Genomic DNA, 19,178 nt, shown 5'->3' on the forward strand with positions numbered 1-19,178 from the left:
ATAATATACTCGTGCACGATTTGCAATTCAAAGTCCAAGCGGTTTTTGTGTGATGAACACTGAGTGGCCACTTTATTAGTTACGCCTGAACAATCTAATGATCTTTACATCTTTACAATCTTTACAAAGCTCATAATGTTCAGCTTTTGGTGATTTGGTCAAAGCTGTTGTTGTATTGGACTACATAATACTGAGAGGTGTTACTATTTTTTTTGTCCTTCCCACTTACATAGATACATGGAAGGGGGGGAGCAGGGGGGGCTACAAACTACCATACTAAAACATATGACATTGCCATAACCCTATGCATTACATTAACGCTCTGCTTGGACTTCCTTATGAAAAAACAGACTGTTCTTCTGTAAAGAAAAAATAAATAAATAAATAAATCAGACTTGTATATATATTTATTAGTGCTGTCAAAAATATCGCAATATAACACAAATCAATTTTAATGGTGTCATTTTTTTAATCACGAGATTAACACTCTTTATGACCTAGTGAACTTGTAGTTTTTTTAGAAGCTGTGGCCACTGCTAGTAACGTAAGAAAAACTACAGGATCCGGTTGTAAACTGGAAACAAAACAATAAGCATGCCTCACGTACGTGTTTTTTTGCCCGCTCGCTAGCTGTAAAAAAGGAGGCTACCGGTTTGTGTGGATGTCAAGTGCGAAACGCCGAAATGGATGTGAACAAGATTCTGAATAGAAAGTTTAGTTTCAAAAAGTTGCCAGATGGTTCGACTGACAAGACCAAAATTTTCTGTGTGTATTGTTGGTGTGAACTGAGTTTTCACCGCAGCACATTCAGTCTGAAATAACACTTGATGGCCAAACACACGGCGAATGCGAATTCTCTGCCGTCTCCTTGTCAAAACCAGGTGAAAATGGATGGCTTTCAACAGAGGCATATGGATGCTGTTATGTTCAAAGGAAACTTAAGAAAGGAAAGTTTAAGCCATGGTTTAACTGCACTATAGCCTGAGTCCTAGTTTACAATGATGTGCAATTTGTAACTTTATTTTGTATCACTCTGTTTTGATCCCTTAGAAAGGGCTGTTGAAGGGGCTTTTGTGTAACCAAGGATTTATTTTTTTGTCATCTGTTTATTGACTGTTAACTTGTGTAAGATTTGATTCATTCAAAAGTGAATGACTGCTCAAAGTGAGAATGTTAGTGTGAAATATAACACTACACCCAGTGTTTCCCCTAGAATGGCACCCACCGAAAAAAACCCTACACAGACGAGATGCGTGGGATGGTGTATTGGCGCAGTTGGATTAAGTCAGGTGGCACAGCAAGCAGTCTGCAATTCTGCAATTATTATATTTGCATTCAAATTTTTGTTCATCCAGACTGTATTCAAGATCGCAAGGAGAGGGTGACTTAATAAAGTGCATTTATTGCATACAAATGGAACATGCTTGAATGATTTTTTTTTTTTTTTTTGAGTTGCCTCTGTTACTCTCCCCTCATCTATTTTCCTTGGCTCCGAACTTCTTTATATTAAGACCCCGTTTACACTTAAAGAAAATGCATATGTTTTCATGCGGTTTGGCCTCTCGTTTACACGCAAACGGAGGGTTTTTTTTTGTTTGTTTTGTTTTTTTCACGGAAAACGATCATTTTTAAAAACTACGGCCAAAGTGGAGATTTCTGAAAAAGCCGGCGTGTAAACTGGGTTAAACGGCGTTTTAGGTTCCGAAACGTCACAACATGCGACTGAATACTTCACATCATGTGAGCGACCTGTGTTTACACTTGCGCCCATAGGTTTGGCACAGTTATGATGCGCTCGACGGCATATTTATTGGGGGTTCATGTAAACGACAACATTTTTGAAAACGATGTTATTTTTGAAACCGCAGGGGCCAAAATATCCGTTTTCCAAATACCCTGCTACGTGTAAACGTAGGGTACGTTGTCTGTCGCCCACGACATTTTTTCTTTTTCTTCGGCGGCGCCATAGTTGGCTAGCTACAAACCTTAAACATCCCATAAAATATGCCTGCGCTCTCAGCGGCGGTACTCGCATCGTTACTAGGCAACGAAGCAGGTTGACTCACGTTGCGTTGCACAGGCGCTCCTAAATGTAAATGATTATTGATTTATGAATGAATGGAAAGGTGGCTTATTTTTAGCACATTGATTTTTTTTTTTTTTTTTGGCCTGTCGGGGGGTCTCCTTGGCCTGGCGGCCCACCAGGCCTGTACAATGGTAGGGGAAACACTGCTACACGTTGTTGTTTTCAATTAAAAAAACATTTGCACAAAGCAAGCCTATCCACTTTTCCATGTTGATAACAGTATTAAAATGATAATTCAAGGGACATTTAGAATGATAAAAATGTGCAATTAATTTGTGATTAGGGAGTTAACTATGACATTCATGAGATTAATCACAATTAAATATTTTAATCGATTGACAGCACTAAAAATGTATATATTTATACACTATTGGCTGATACATCTTTGATTTTTCAAATTCAAAATTGTCAAAATCAGTATTAATAATACAGTATTGGTCAAGCTATACTCAACAGTCCATTAGTAGCATTCATAGTGGCTGAAAATAATACCTGAGCTAGGCTTCAGAAAAAGTTATTTTCTTTTCTAGAAAGTCTTAGCTGATAATTACAGGTGATCTGACTGTGATGGTGTCTTTAATTTCCTTATCTGACATCATTTCACCAATTAGCTGTCAAAGAAATGGAACATACCCTGAGAGACAAAAACCAAGACAGATCACTGTCATAGTTTTAAGTTTCAGGAGAAATATCAGTGCAGCCATACAGTCAAAGTCGAGTTACAACAACAGCACTAGCTTCACAATTTACTCGCCATTGTACTGTCCACAATAAAAGCATTGTGCTGATAACAGAGGTACTTGCCATGCTCAAAGATGGAAAAATTTGTGAAGTTACTTCAATTGTGAACGTCAAGTCAGACTGGTTAGAAAAAAGGGTACATTCACAGTATCAGCATTGTTCTTTAATTAGTACTGTTACATTTAAGAGACCATGTGTTGAAAACAGTCAGAAACTCGGTTTGCATCATATACTTTCTTGTGCCATTCCTCCCATCCTTGCACCGCGTGTATTGCAAGGGCACAAAAGTACAAAGAAGATGACAAATTAGATTTCAAGAGTGTCATAGCATAGCACTGCATGTGCCACGTTTTGTCATGTAAAATGCATCCATGAATACCCTGTGAACATCTACACACAAGCGTCACTCCCTTCTAATTTGTTTCTGTTATTTACCAGCTCACAGAAATTTTGACCTGAAGTGAGAGATAACACTTTGAACTTTGAAGCACACCAGCTGTTTAAAGCAGGTTGAATAGTAAAATGGTTGGTTTAATGTCTCTTTGCAGACAATGACCATGCTTCATGAGCCGAAGTTTACAAGAACTACTGATCGATGGCCAGTCACCCCGCTGCCTCAATGGCTGCTGATTAGTGGGATAATGTTACACACATTCAGTGTCTAATGCACAGGCTTACAGTGAAAAAAAGATATCTTTTTCCATTCATTAAGAAAAACCTTCATGCTTAACAGTGGCTCAGACTGTATACAGACAAGCCAAACATTTCTACATGGTCAATAACCTCAAATACCTAAATAACAAAAGTTTTCAACAAGCACATGGAAGTGAAGACTCACCAGTTGAAGGGCGAAGAAGAGGATGAGGAGGATTCCACAGGCAAGCATGGAAAGGCCCAGCAGGAGCACCAGCGGCTGATACTGGCTGATGCAAGAAAATTTGCGGTACAGTGCCTCATTTTTCAGCTCCTGGTCGTTCAACAGATACTTCCCCTTGGCTGGCATGGCTCACACTTCTTAGAGAGGCATATCAGGTCTTAACAAGGAGCCCCAGAGAGCAGGAGTGTGTTTCTCCACACCTTGTCCGTGTGTGTGTGTATGTGTGTGTGTGTGTGTGTGTGTGTGTGTGTGTGTGTGTGTGTGTGTGTGTGTGTGTGTGTGTGTGTGTGTGTGTGTGTGTGTGCGTGTGCGTGTGCGTGTGTCTGAAGTTTGTTAAGTAGAAGTCCACAGTTCGAGATCTGTTCGGGTCCCCTTGCTAGCTCATGATGCTCAAGTGAAACTTGTGTTTTTCCTTCGGCGTGGCATCTTGAATGTTGTTGTTGCTTCTCTCACAACTTCATTGTAGTTGTCTCCACTAGTCCTCCTCTGTGTGTGTGTCTCTCGCTCTGTGATTCTCTCCCGTTCGCTAGTCCTTTTGTGTGTTCTATCCTCTGTCTGGTGTTGGCAGGCAGATCCGTTTCATCCTTTGCCAGCTACTGTGTTGCTCCCTTCAGTGGATTTGAGTAATAAGCCCCCGGTTGGGAGACACAGAGGGGGAGGGGAGGGGAGTTTAAGAAAGGGGAGGAGAGGGATAAGGAGGAAGAGCAAGAGGAAAACAGGAGCTGGTGAGGGCAGCAACAAAGGTCACCAGTAATCCCACCAGGTTGGAAGCTCCACTCCTTAGAGGCACATGGAGGAAAAAAAAAACAAAACAAAACATTTTACTGAAGTTTTGGTGACACACATAAACAAAACAAACACCAGCCAAAACTTTGAAATTAATAATATTTTTGTTATAATATATAATACTAAATGTTTCATAAAGATATACAACATAAAATTTGGCTTGACTGATCTGAAAAGGAACATGGCCACAACTTCTGAAAAAGGCAGAATGTAATCAGGCACCTCAAGTGACTCACTGAGAATACTGTGAGAGGGAGACATAAATATCCGGATCCCTCAATGAGCACATGCTTATTCATACCTGTACTCCACAATTTCCACAATCCAGCAAACCCCATCTCTGTTTACCCCAGGGTCCTTGCTCAATTTCGCCAGAACTTTCATAGAAAGCAGTCATAATGATGGGCGACACTGCTAATGAGAGCAGTTGCTTTGGAGCCATTTACTGAACAATACAATGTCAGTGAATGAAGTTCTATACAGCCACAAGCCACACAAACCACCTTATTCACCCTCAGGTGACGTAACAAACAAGATAGATCTACTGCTGAGGGACAACAGGCACCCAAACCAAAGACAAGTGGATTTGTGACTTGTTGTGTGCTTATATGCGATCCATGTCTATACGCATCATTCCCTGTGAAGTGGAAGACGATGGGATTACGATTACGATTACCCACTCACCATTTCCACACTTGAAATTGAAAGATCCTCAATTTCAAAACAATTTGAGCATCTGTGATTCTGAGATGAAAAACATCACTGTAAACATAAAACTAAACCTACAATATGAGGCATTTATCTGCTTTCTGTCTGAGGCCAATGTGTCTGCTTGCTGAGTGAGGGACCATGCCCTATTTACATTACAGGCTGAGAGAAGATGCCAGGAAGGCTCTGTTAAAACACACACTGTGAATATCTCTTCAAACAATTAGAGGCCCTTTGCCCGAGCTGCAAGCAGAACTGATAATTACAACATACAATTCATAGACACCACAGTCTGACAGGAGATGCAGGGGCAGAGGAGCTGAGATAAGGCCTGCACTATGGTAATAAATGAAACCTGCTGCAATTCTCCTGAAAATACTGAGATTATAAATTCTACTGTTCAAAAAACTAGAGAGTGGAGAATTTGGTTGTAATTGCGCAGTTCTAGCTAAGCCACACATATTCATTAAGGAGAGTGGAGACATTGGCTTAAAGCTCAATGGAAACTATGTGAACTTCGCACCGCTGTCAATAGAAACCTAATTTCCTCTGGTTCTTAATATTGCTGTAGGCAGTGTCTCTGCTCAGACTCTGCCTCATGTTTGCACCTTACATAGCAACAGCCACAGATGCTACATGCCATAAAAAGAGAAAAGGGACAAGACACATAAACACACACCTGTTGCATTTTGTGTAAGTGAAGAGTGAGCTGCAATGTTTCCAGCTTGTCGTGATAAAATGCATTGTCACAGTAAGCAGTGTCATGAGTGACCCGCTAGCAGTTTACAACCACCTTTATTTTTTCCCTTTCACTGCTGCTGCTGCTGCTGGACGGAACAACATCCAGCCGGCTCCCCCCAGCCACAAATAATACACCACAGGCAGTTTGACAGCAGTAAAAGCAAGAACGCGAGCAGGGAGGTAAAACAAAGCACGTTGCGCTGGTGGCTCAATTGTGTCCTCTGCTAGCATCAATAAGAAACAGCTGACCTGTAAGAAGGGAGGTCTGAGTGGATGTTTACTGGCTGTTTACACTGGGGGAATCATTTACTTGAGGTACTTAGAAAATGCCTACTGTTGAGATTTTAACCCTGGGAACGACTGTGTGCAGCGCTTTTGTACAATCTTCTGCACACACTACTATAAATGTCATCATAAAGGGTAGACATGGAAAGGAAAAAATATGCAGGCCTGGAATTAAGTCATTTCTAGGGCAAGGCCACTTTGGCCTTCGATAAATACGAATCATGGTCAAAACCAGTGGTGCAATAGCAATAAGGGATAATTAAATATTCAAAATCTGACTGACTATAAAACTGTAACCTGAATATTTGACTTTTCCACAAAACGCTGGCTGATTGATTTTTAAAAAAAATGTGAACTCATTATATTGATTGTTGTTGTTATATTTAAATGATAAAATAAAGTCTATAAATGGCCTAAGGGTGATCAAGATTAATCCGACCAAGTTTCAAAACCCACACAATGACTAGGATTTGACTCTGAGATTATTAACCAGTCACAAAAATGACTTAAAACACTTTTTTACATGTTAAACATTAAATAAACTGATGAGAAACTTCTCAAGGTGAGACTACTAGTCTCCTCTCAGCACTCGATAAACACACACAGCAGATGACAGATGGAGGAAGTCATATCATTCACTGAGAACTGCTATCAGAGTACTGAGTACAATGAGCCCATAATTAGCCTGATCAGCCACAATCAGTAATCAGTATAAACAAACATTATTACACTATAAACCACAACATCACTGGAAATTGAATATTACTGAATGCTGTGTACAGGTAAGAGTCAAATCAGATTTCATAGTAACTTATAACCTTTATGAACATTTTGGATTAGCTAGCACTGTGCAGCAATATGCTTGTAAACTTTAAAAACACTAGGATTAATCTTGCACCATACAGTGTTTAGCTGTATATAATGTTTATTGTTAGCTATTGGGTTAGCTGTTAATGTTTTGGGAGTCGGGGAAATCTTGCGCTATTGTTGATGTCCAACGTGATGGAGAAGCTGGGAGTTTTTTTATTTGCTAATGTTGAATGAGGAAATCCGCAACTTTATTTTAAGGACACAACAGCCAGTTCAAGACAGGGCGTGCCAAACTGGCCTTGTGGTAAAAGTGGCATTGCCGCCACATCCCAGAGGATCCTCGGCACTGGCCATTGGTGTTCATCCAGTGACCAGAGTTGTATTGTTTCTTAAAAACTCTGTAACACACTAATCATCCAGTAAGTGACAAGACAGAGCATGACCAGGAAACAAGCTGAAGTGTAATCGTGGACCAAGGCCAATGCACCACTAACTTAACCTGCTCCATTTTTTTCTCCATGACTGAATACCACAAGGAAAGGAAGTAAGAGTTAAATATTACAAAATCAATGATCAAGGTCAGATGGCTCAAGGACATTTTAAGAGTCTGTCTATTCTTTATACAGCCATTTGATGCTGAAAGAACTCTTATTTACCAAATGTTAATGCTCCTGAACCTGATGCTGCTTTTTATGCTCCAACTCTAAAGTTACCATGGCAGAAAAGCAGCACCATCAGACCTTTGGTTATGCTGTAGTACTGAGCTGGGAGAGCAGAGAGACAAGGATGTATGCTTCAACAGAGCAGAGTCTCTCAGCAAGCCCTGATGAATAGCTCAGACTGCGCTGCATTGACTGCCAGGTCTTTTACTATGAAAGCTTGGCAATTGAGGGAATCACATAGCAGCCTTGTAAACTGGCGTCACTGAATTCTGGAACAGTAGCCATACAAAACCAACTAACGTCACTGTGCGCTCACTGCTGAGATGCAGGGACATACAGACCCTTGCGTCAAAGAAAAGAGGAGGTGCAACAGAAACTAGGAGCTGTGTGTGTGTGTGTGTGTGTGTGTGTGTGTGTGTGTGTGTGTGTGTGTGTGTGTGTGTGTGTGTGTGTGTGTGTGTGTGTGTGTGTGTGTGTGTGTGTGTGTGTGTGTGTGTGTGTGTGTGTGTGTCTGCGCTGGTATCAGGCTTACTCCTCACCCATCTAGGATCCTGTCCCCCCAAATTCCACCCCGTCCCCTACAACCACCCTGTCCCCCTCCACCACCACAGCGCCGACGGCACCACCTCCACCCCCTCCACAGCTTGATCTGAACCTATTCCAGTCCCCTTGTAAGAGCCCAGCACAGCCACTGATGTGTTCTGGGTCCAGATTTAAGGCAAATGTTATGCCTGACTTTTCCAAGGAAAAGCCAGGGCCAATTGTGCCGGAAACTGCATTGATTCATGTCACAATAGGTAGGAGGAGAAGATCGGTCCATCTCTCCAAAAGCATCACATCACCGAATTTAACATGTATTCCATGTCAGCCACAGTATGTTCTAAAACATGGGGATGTTGGACTTTTTAGCACATGTAACTTAGCTCTTTTAAATGTTATGTCTTTGGCAGGCAAATCATTCTTAATCAATGACTTTATCATCAAGCACAAGCTTGATTTTATGTTTTTAACTGAAACCTGGTTAGGACAAGACAACGGCGCAGCAGTTCTCAATGAGTCAGCCCCTCCGAATTCCAGTTTCATAAGTCAAGTAAGAATGCATGAGAGAGGAGGCGGAGTCGCCATTTTGTTTAATGATAGCATTCAATGCAAGAGAGTCTCTTATGGTCAGTTTGAATCTTTTGAATATGTTGCCATGCCAGTCTCCCTGCCGATCAGTCTTCGTAACCATCTACAAGCCCCCAAAACGCAAAGTTTTCTGGCGAGATTGCCAATCTACTGTCTGTTGTTTGTATTGATTTTGACTGTGTTGTGTTAATAGGTGACTTCAACATTCATGTTGATAATCTCAAAGATGGATGTGCTAAAGAGCTTTTAAACATCCTGGATTATTTTGGCCTATCTCAGCACGTAACACATTCAACACATAACAAAGGGCATATATTAGATTTGGTTATTTCCAAAGGGCTTAATATCTCTGAGGTTGTGGTGACGGATGTTGCTCTTTCTGATCATTACTGTGTGTCATTTAAAATGGCCACACCTGCTATTCTTAACAAAAGTGGAACAGAGATAATCAAAAAGCATTATATTAATGATAACACCTGTGCAGTCTTCACTCAGTCTTTTACACCATCACCAACACTGCCCTCAGCCTCAACTGATGATCTTTTAAATAGTTTCAGTTCCAAAGTTATGACTATTATTGACTCCATCGCCCCAATTAAGATCAAAGTTTTGTCTTGGAAGGAAAAAGGCACCTTGGAGAAACACCACAATGGTAAAAGTCCAGAAAAAGAGTCTGCAGACAGGCAGAGCGCAGGTGATGAAAAACCAAACTCCAGGTTCATTATGAGATTTACAAAAACAGTCTCCACACCTATAACCATGAACTAAAGAAGGCAAGGCAAGCATTCCTCTCAGAGATTATCAACAGAAACTGTAATAATGCCCGCACTTTGTTTTCTGTTGTGGATAGACTGACAAACCCCAAAGCATCAGTCCCTCCTGAACTGCTATCCAATAAGTCATGCAATGATTTTGCAGCCTTTTTTTCCAGATAAAATTTCAAGGGTAAGACAAACAGTGTGCAGCTTCAGCACAGGCAAAATGATAAGTCCATCTGTACCTTCTTGTTCTCCAGTTAATCTAGCACATTTCAACCTTCTAGATCATACCAGGCTGACTGTACTTATCAAAGTTTTAAATGACATACATCTGAATAATGATGCTTCCAAAACCTCAGTCTTAGCATTATTAGATCTCAGTGCTGCCTTTGATACAGTTGATCATGACATACTTCTTGACAGGCTGGAAAAGTGGGTGGGACTTACTGGCACTGTACTACACTGGTTCAAATCCTATTTACAAGATAGAGACTATTCTGTGTCAATTGGTGAGCATGTGTCTGAACGAAAAAAGATGATGTGTGGGGTGCCACAAGGGTCCATTCTCAGACCACTTCTTTTCAATATCTACATGTTGCCCCTTGCTCAGATTATGGTGCATCATAATATTTCTTATCATACTTACGCAGATGATACACAACTTTATATTTCTGTGTCATCACATGACTACAGTCCCTTACTTTCACTGAGTGTATTCATGAAATCACTGAGTGGATGTACCAGAATTTTCTTCAGCTTAATGCAGATAAGACAGAAGTGATTGTATTTGGCCCCAAAAATGAAAGGTCAAAGATCAGTGCTCACCTTAACTCCATGTCACTGACAATAGATAAAACCAGAAATCTTTGTGTAATTATTGATTCTGACCTGAATTTTAACAACCATTTAAAGCTCATTACCAAATCAGCCTGCTACCACCTGAAAAATATAACCAGAATTAAGGGATGTCTGTCCAAAGAAGACATGGAAAAACTTGTTCATGCATTCATTTTCAGTAGGTTGGACTATGCAATGGAGTCTTTACTGGCCTAAACAAAAAACAAAAAAACAATTAGGCAACTACAGCTGATTCAAAATGCTGCTGCACGAGTCCTTACAAACACCAGAAAAATGGACCACATCACACAGTCCTCAGATCACTACATTGGCTTCCTGTGAGTCAAAGAATAGACTTTAAAATCTTACTGTTGGTCTACAAAGCATTAAATGGTCTAGGACCAAAATATATTCTAGATTTATTAACCCCATGTGAAGTATCCAGACCTCTCAGGTCATCAGGGACAGGTCTACTGTGTGTTCCCAGTATGAGAACCAAACAAAGTGAAGCAGCTTTCAGTTATTATGCTCCTCACCTGTGAAACATTCTCCCTGCACACCTGAGGTCTGCACCAACTGTCAGCTCATTTAAATCAGGGTTGAAAACATTATTATTTGCTACAGCTTTTACTTAAAGTAAATATATCTGCTCAATGATTTTAATCATTCTAAATGCTAAATTATTGTCTTTTACTGGCTTCTGTTTTTAATTTCCCTTTAAATGTATTCTATTTTTATCTTTCTTCTTTCTTTATTTACTTCTAATTTCTTTCTTTCACTCTTTCTTTGAAATGTATGATTTTAATGTATTTTTATAATTCTGTAAAGCACTTTGAATTGCCTGGTGTATGAATTGTGCTATAGAAATAAATTTGCCTTTGTGTAGCCTCAGAAAAGCAACAACGTGACTATGATAAGCGTGGAAACCAAACCATTCTGTGTGGACTTTTATTACTCTCGAGGAGATTCATTAATTACTAAAAGTTGCTTTTGTTAGCATCTTGAAAAGACTGTACATTAGTCGAGTCATCAAAAGTGGCAATCTGTGAGTTCTGTATTTATTTTTTTTTTATCATTTTGGCATCTTGGTTATTATACTAACTCATCTTTTCTGTAGTGGTTTTGTAGTACACACTGCAGAAATCTGTTGCTTATACTAGTACTGAATACTGGAAGTAATTAAGGCTTAAGCCAATATTTTTTATGCTCTCTCTTTTCACATGACTATGTGAAACATGTGTACTGCACCTTGGGAACTTTTGGTTTGCATGCATCAAGTGACTAATCCACATGGGACCTTCTGCATATAATTGCTATTTACACTATATTAAACTATGGTAAACTTAGCATGTTCAAGAGCACACACAAGCAGTCTGTTAAGCAGCAGAATGACATGTTTAGCCTTCCAGGAAACAAAGCAGGAGTAGGAATCTGCAGGGCAGCCTAAAAAACACCAGGCAATGCCAGATGTCTAACAGGAAGCAAAGCAATTAGAGGAGATCTGTCAAGCATCCAGACACAATGCAGTCCCTAAGTCTCTGGATACTGACAATTTTTTTTTTTTGTTTTGCCTGTGTATTTTGGCATATTAGATTTAAAGAAACACTATATGAATTTTCCTCACACCTGAAGGTTTCCCTGAGATTTTAATTTCAAAAGAAAGTCCCTCATTTAAAACTCACACACTCCGGAATTGTCCCAGTTAGTTGGATGCCACCTAGGTATGGCTCAACCATTTCCTTGAAGCCAAGTCATAACCTCATGGGTAATAAACCAATCTTATCTGACCAATCTGGTGAGATCTTCACCAAACCTACGCCCAATTCAAAGCCTTTTCACACAGAGCAAACAGGCAGGTCTTTCCCAAGCAAATCACTCTGCTTTTATGGCCGTCTTTGTGTTGGCATTCAAAAAGCTGGGACAAAAAAGGCACAAAGAATGACCTCTACGAGAGAAAACAGGGAGCCACATTTCTCAGCCCATGCTCAACAGATCCAACTTTAAAGACAGTAAAGGTCAGCTGGACCAGAGAAACTAAGCTTGCACACATCGGCTGTAGAGCTGACTTGCTTCCATCAAGCATTAAAAAAAAACACTGAAATAGGCCTTTTGGTCTCTTAATAATCCTTTCTCATGGTTGATGTGCATAGACTGAAAGAGTGTTCAATCCACATTGAACGCATTCATATGAGATGAGGTTAATCTCTGTCAGTCACTGGCAGCAAAGACTCCATTCTGTAGTGTACTTTGAAATCTACACTTCTATGCACAACCAAAGAAACACACTGAACATTAAATACCAAATATAGTTCATTTCAGTTTCAGTTCTCTCTGTATGCTGGTTCCCTCTGGAAACATCACATGTGGGTTCTCTTGTTTTGTATCTTTGTTTGTCTACTTTATTTGGTCAGTTAAATGTCAATATCACTGAACTTCTTTTCTGTGCAGTTAAGACTCACACTGTGCATTGTACCCTTAATTCAGTATTGTTTCCTGGACAATGACTCAATTTCAGAATTTGAAAGATGGCCAATTGATGACCTAGCTGAGAAACTGATGATTCAACTGCAGTAAATGTCTAGGAAAAGTTCAGATGGATTGATGGAGTACTTTTATTGATCTCCTATGGGAAATTGCAGGGTTGCAGCAGCAATTCACATATCACATAACACACATAAAGTACACTAAGCTGACCTGAGGCAGGTAAGAAAAACGCTATTTTAAAAATACATACACGTGTGCATAAATACTACTGCACTAGAAGTGTCTAATGACTACTACTGTACTCATGTGTCCTGAACGAGCCAGCTCTGGCATTTTGTATTATAAATATTAATACTTACCATGATATAATCAGTGACTTAAGAAGACAAATTAGTCAGTGTTATTTTCAGTATGTACATGCGACAAATTGTATCCCAGTCAGAACTGGGTTGTGGAGTAGGCTACGTACATAATGCTGAAGGAGCCTGCTCATACACAGAGCATTTCCATAAACAGATGACTGATGTATGTACAGCAATGCACGGGGCAGATTAGATTAGGCCGTCTGTCCTTTCCCCTCTCTGCTTCTCTCCTCCCAGTCCTGTCCACTGACATTGAATTAGCTGGAATCACCAGGAGGAGCTGCTGAAACCTAACAATATTAACAGGACGCTATCGCAGCACTGATTTAAGCTTCAAATGCCATTGCTTATAATAAATACAGGAAGTGCAAGTAAGAGCACCATGTGCTCGGAAGCTGGCCATTACTGCTCAAGTGTTTCACATTTACTTCCACAAACTGGAGCCAAGTCACACCACCACAAGTGAAACCATCAATTTTACTGCTTGACACAAACAGCAGTCCAAAGAGGGGTTTATTGATTTAAAGATACATAGAATTTACATGCAAACATATCAGCCATGGAGCAAATTCAATATTGAAATAGCACTCATTGAATTAGTCTACTCCATTTCCTTCTCATAGGCCATTTCAGTTTGAAAACACCTGCACACTCACAAAGGAAAAATGTTATCTGTCAGTCACCAAAGACATAATGTCAGGAAAGTCATACAAAATGAGACAAGGCTCAGAAGGTTCCCAGTCCAATGAAACCAGTTTGTTTAAAAATGAAAAATCACTTAACACTGTTTGGTACCAAGAGGCCTTGCATAGCAATATAAAAGAGGACTCCTCTCCTCTCTGACATTTACATCCCATACGAAACAACTTATTTTGACTTGCTGCTGTGTGTGAATGCGTATGTATTCTTGTTATGGTCTTCACCTGATTTTATTGGCAAAAAGAAATTTTCACCCTCTCCACACATGTTGTGGGATTATTTTTAGAAACATTTTTGTATCTTTTTTTTATCCAGCACAGTTTGACAGTATTTTTGTTGGTGTTGAAACCTTTAGCATAAATAAAACATATGTACCGTACAGTCACACACATTGGAAGATGATCTGCATGGAATGTTTTCTTTTTGTTTGATTTTTTTTTCCCAAAAGATAGATAATTTGGAAAAATTCTGAGAAGAAAAACAGGGTGGAAAGAATGTGCTACAGTGAGAGAGACCATTGTTTCCAGCTGGTTTAGCCAGCCACATCCCCATTTCAGGTTTCGTAACTGGACCCGCTCCATCCTGTAACTTTGGAGCAGTAGGGCTCCTCTGTATGCCCAGCCCCTTCCACCACCAATAAGAAAACCATAATTATCCCTTAGTACGCCAGCCAGCTTACTACCGGCACTGCCATTCAAAGAGAAACCTCAACATCTGCAACCAGCACAGCAGAGAGCTGTTTACACAGCTAAACAAAACGTAACGTGGATATCATGCAGAGCTACTGCAACAGAAACGGGTGGCAGCTTCAGATCAGCCTGATGATGGTAATTTTCCAGGCAACCATAAAGCCCTGGCTGCTGACAGGGCCATCTGGAGCATGTTTTCTACAATATAATGTCATAAGTAGTGTTGTTTTAACTGTGTTCATGATTCATACGGCACATGTGCCTATATAACTGCAGTGTTTGACCTTTACTGTCAAATAGCATTTTGTTAACACCAGAGGCTACTGTAATATGTTGAACATCAGTAAGGTTTATACTGCAGTGTGTGCGTGCATAGATTTCCAAGTCAGCCTACAGTGCTCAAGAGAGAAGCCCTCTGATACAACAGAACCAAGGATTAAGTATTCCCCTAACACAAGTGCCAGGCAATAGAGGGAAACATATTCCATGATGGTCGTCCTCATTAAACACATTCTCTGTCGCTTTGGGAAGTACTGACAATAGAGGCCACTCCAGGACTGGGCAACACCTCCAGGGATTTAGATGCAGGAAAATCCCTGCAGCGCTGTAGTGGTTTGACCCATAAGACATTTTTTCTTCTTGTGTGTGACGCTCTATATCTCCACCACACCCTCAACTGTCAGCTGTGATGTCTGACCTGCATCCTGTGACACAGTCAATGAAAGATGTGAGCCTATAATGGAAAAACATGAGAGAGAGAGAGAGATCTCCTCTATTTCTGTTAGTCTAGTTGTCAGGGGTGAAGACAGTACTGAAATACAAAGAAAATGGGATGCATAATAACAAACATGTTTATCTGTGGAATCATCATACAACATACAGAGACAGTTGACTCAGCATATAGTGAAATGCTTCCAAGTACAGTGGAACACTGCCTTTTCTGAAAATCCATTACAAACCCATTGTGTAAACATATACTCTGTCTTTAAATATATTTTAGATTTCCAATATTAGCTCATGAATGTTTGTACAACAGGGTGAGGTCTTACTGCACATCAAAAACAAATTACGGTTAATGGGGCCTTGACAGCAGTGATTTACACACCACATTGTCAGTGGCATTGCATAATATCTATTACACAATATCACAAAAAATGGGAGGTTGCCAATCTGCTTTCAGACACACTCTATGTAGTATGAAGTGTGTGTGTGTGTGTGTGTGTGTGTGTGTGTGTGTTTCTACTGTATAGCTTGTATTGTTTGTTCATTAGGCATACTCCAGACTATGACGGCATTATACTATGTGCATAGGTGTAGTAGCAACACATCAAAACAATGCTCGGCCACTTTATTCTCCAAGTAGGGAAATATTATTTAGTTCACATAATTTGGCTATGGTTCATGTAGGGTTTTTTTAAGCACTTGAAGATCCAATCACCACCGAGGCGTATGTCATTCAAGAGAGGCAATAAAAACAAATCTAATGGTCAAAGTTGACAATTAAGGTGTGTCGACTGATTCACAATGTGAAGTCACTGCACTGTATTGAGCAAGAAAACATGCCAACAAACAAGTTGGTGATAGCTGCCAGCAGCGCTTGAGCAGCAAAATGAATTGAATTTTTTTTTTCTCCTGTCTAACCTTAATTACTAAAGACAAAATGGCAGCTAAATATCCTTTTATTCATCATTCACTCCTCTAACCATTTCTTTGTTTGTGCTGCATCTACAATGAATGCAGCTTGACCTCTGCCCTCTGCTGTCACATATTATCTGATTATGGACCCTATTTTCCCATGTTTTTTTTGTTTTTTTTCTCAAATGACTAATGGGAACAACAAGTTTTGAAGCTTTTCCAGTACTTTGCAATAGCACAGCAGCCAACAGTCATGAAACAGACTGTAGTGTGATTCCTCCAGGTGTTTGTGCACCATCAATGTACATCTGCTATAAGTGTTTTTGCCACCAACAGGCTCAAATTGTTATTTTAAGTGTCTGACAAAGGTATGGCAGGGATCCCTACAGAGAAAGACCTTTTTGTTAAAGAGAAGAGTAAGATCCGTTATGTTTACTAGAACACTGTTATAAAGGCACCAGACTCCCATCACAGAAACAGTTTTCACTGGAGCGATATAAATATGTCAGACCAACCAGTTTTCCCAATTTTCCCAGAATCGAATTTTCCCTTTTTCTGTCTTAACAATTCAAAAGAAATTGGAGTTTAGAATTCATTGACAGTCCCAATTCTAACCTGCAGCCTCTTGCTGCATGTCGTCCAACCTCTCCCCTCCTTTACACTCTGCATTGCTGTCTCTAATAAAGGCTTTAAATTGCCCAAAGTGACTCAGGTTAAAAACAGCAAAATGTACATTTGTTCCACCAGCCTCATCGAAATATCATTCTAATGTTCCTATGGTATCCACAAATATGTAAGTCCTGTTATTTTTATACTATATGTCAGGGACAATTGTGTTTCTATACAAATTCTTTGTATCAGTGCATTCAAGAAAAAAAAAACTGACGATGAGTAGTTCAAGTTCAGGAAATATAGCAATCATACATGGGTCTCACAGTGAGATGTAGTACTACCTACTAAAGATGTCGTCTTTACTACTGTGGTCCACAGCATGAGACATAAGACTCAACCACCAATTCCCTCACACAAAACCGCAACCCTGATACTGGCTGATCTGACATTCAAATACAGTGGTGCATTAGTGTGACATCACAGCAAAGCCTTTAGATTGAAAGGATTAAAATTCCCTCGGTGAGTCCATGCAGACTGTAACTTCATCCCCAGCAATATTTAATTCTTGTGATGCATCAAGTGGCGTGGCTATGATAGCATTCCAACTCTTCAAGGTCTCCAACAAAGGTATCGCAAACAGAGACAAAATATCCCGTAAATCAAAGCTGGCTTTGGTTTAGAACAGGATTTTAATGTTTTCCTCTCACAAGGCCATATCTGTCACCTTTTAACAAAAGCAACACATTCCGGTTACATCACCAGAGTATTCAGATGAGAAATATTAATATTTGAGATTCTGATTCAATTTTTAACTGAAAACTCACAGTGCTGAAATTACCACAGTACATAAGGTTTAATTTTGTGCATTTGAGCAGCATATACTGGATCACTGCAGAGTGCGTGGACAGGTAAGAGCCACAGCCGGGTGCATGTACAGCAGAGGTTCAGGGTCTTTCTAAAGGAAATTTCAAAGCGATATAAACCCTGACCTAAGACTTATTTGTAACAACCCACCGTTAAATGTTATGATTCATAATTGATTTGATATCCAACACAAGGCGCTGATATAAAAGAACCTTATGGGCTGTATATATACAGTTGCAGTACTGCAATGAAAGGTGAGGATACAAACATTTCATCATGCGACTGTGGCCATGTGAAGGCAATTATTAACTGTCGCCAGAACTTGTCACTCAACAAATCAGAATTTTGGCCAAAAGTCTGCATACCACCGTAATGTAGTTTAGGCTTCTATCTGGCAGTCTATCAATGTTTCATAGACTTGTGACTTATATAAACTTGTTCTCAGATTCTGTGGTCACCATCTGCCGTCCTGAATTTGCTGTAAGTCAGTTTTTTTCCAAGACATCTTATTTTCTTTGCAACAGCTGTTGCAGACATTTGTGGGTGGGAAGCCAGGAAGGATGCACTAGCACATTGTTAGTCAAAGTGTCTGCGTGCAGAGGAGGGGGGAATCTAGGGCTAGAAGTATGAACCTCTATATGAGTAACTGGCCATTGACTTTTCTTGCTTCTTCCTTTGTGAACCATGGTGATCTGTACTATATGTAAATGAAACAGACTGTATAAATGATAGAGAATTTAAACTGATTTTACAGTGCTGTCTGCATTAGTACAACACTGAGCTTTGAGATTTATTTTAAGCCCTCGTCCATCTTTGTATCTTTGATCTTAATCGGTTATAGGTCTTCTCTGTCCTTACATTAACATATAGGAGGTGGGAACATTGACATGGCCACCCTAGAAATCCAGTACAACAACCTTGTAATGGCACTGTAAGATTTTATTGTGAACCAAAAATACTGCCAATATGTTTCAACACAGAAACAAGTAAGACAACAGTTAAAAGGATCCATTTAGTGGATTAAACTGGCTTCAAATATCTGCTTCTTTAGTGTGGACTCTCTATGACATTGGGTGTGCATGCAGGGAGGAGTCAGCCTGTCAGCATCGGCTAACGGTTGCCTGGCTCTGTTTCAAACACAGAGGAGCAATGAATGTTGTCAAACCCACCCTGTCCACACATCCTCACACACATTTACATGCACTACAGAATCCTGCCAGAGCCAAACAACACGGTTCAGGCACAGGTCTTGATCGCAGCCAGCAATGCTATGACAAGAGGGGTGAAGTGACAGGCTGTTGACCAACACTCTCCCTTCCCTCAAAAAATGACTGATAAGTTGCCCTTGAGCCAAACACTTAAAACATACAGCAAGTGGTCCAGCAGAGCCGCACAATGGCCATCAGTAGAACAG

At 40.1% G+C, this 19,178-nt stretch overlaps 1 protein-coding gene across 2 annotated transcripts in view; it reads right to left on the bottom strand.

The window, feature by feature from the left end:
- adcy7 (adenylate cyclase 7) overlaps window positions 1–19,178 on the bottom strand; it is a 59,095-nt gene that overhangs the window by 27,711 nt on the left and 12,206 nt on the right. For both annotated transcript variants that reach the window (XM_070959551.1, XM_070959469.1), the window contains exon 2: window positions 3,666–4,483. In XM_070959551.1, coding sequence (XP_070815652.1) covers window positions 3,666–3,830 — 165 coding nt within the window. In that variant the 5' untranslated portion in view covers window positions 3,831–4,483. The remainder of the gene's footprint in view (window positions 1–3,665; window positions 4,484–19,178) is intronic.

This window comes from Chaetodon trifascialis, chromosome 1 (genome assembly GCF_039877785.1).
Source record: "Chaetodon trifascialis isolate fChaTrf1 chromosome 1, fChaTrf1.hap1, whole genome shotgun sequence".
Taxonomy (NCBI): Eukaryota; Metazoa; Chordata; class Actinopteri; order Chaetodontiformes; family Chaetodontidae; genus Chaetodon; species Chaetodon trifascialis.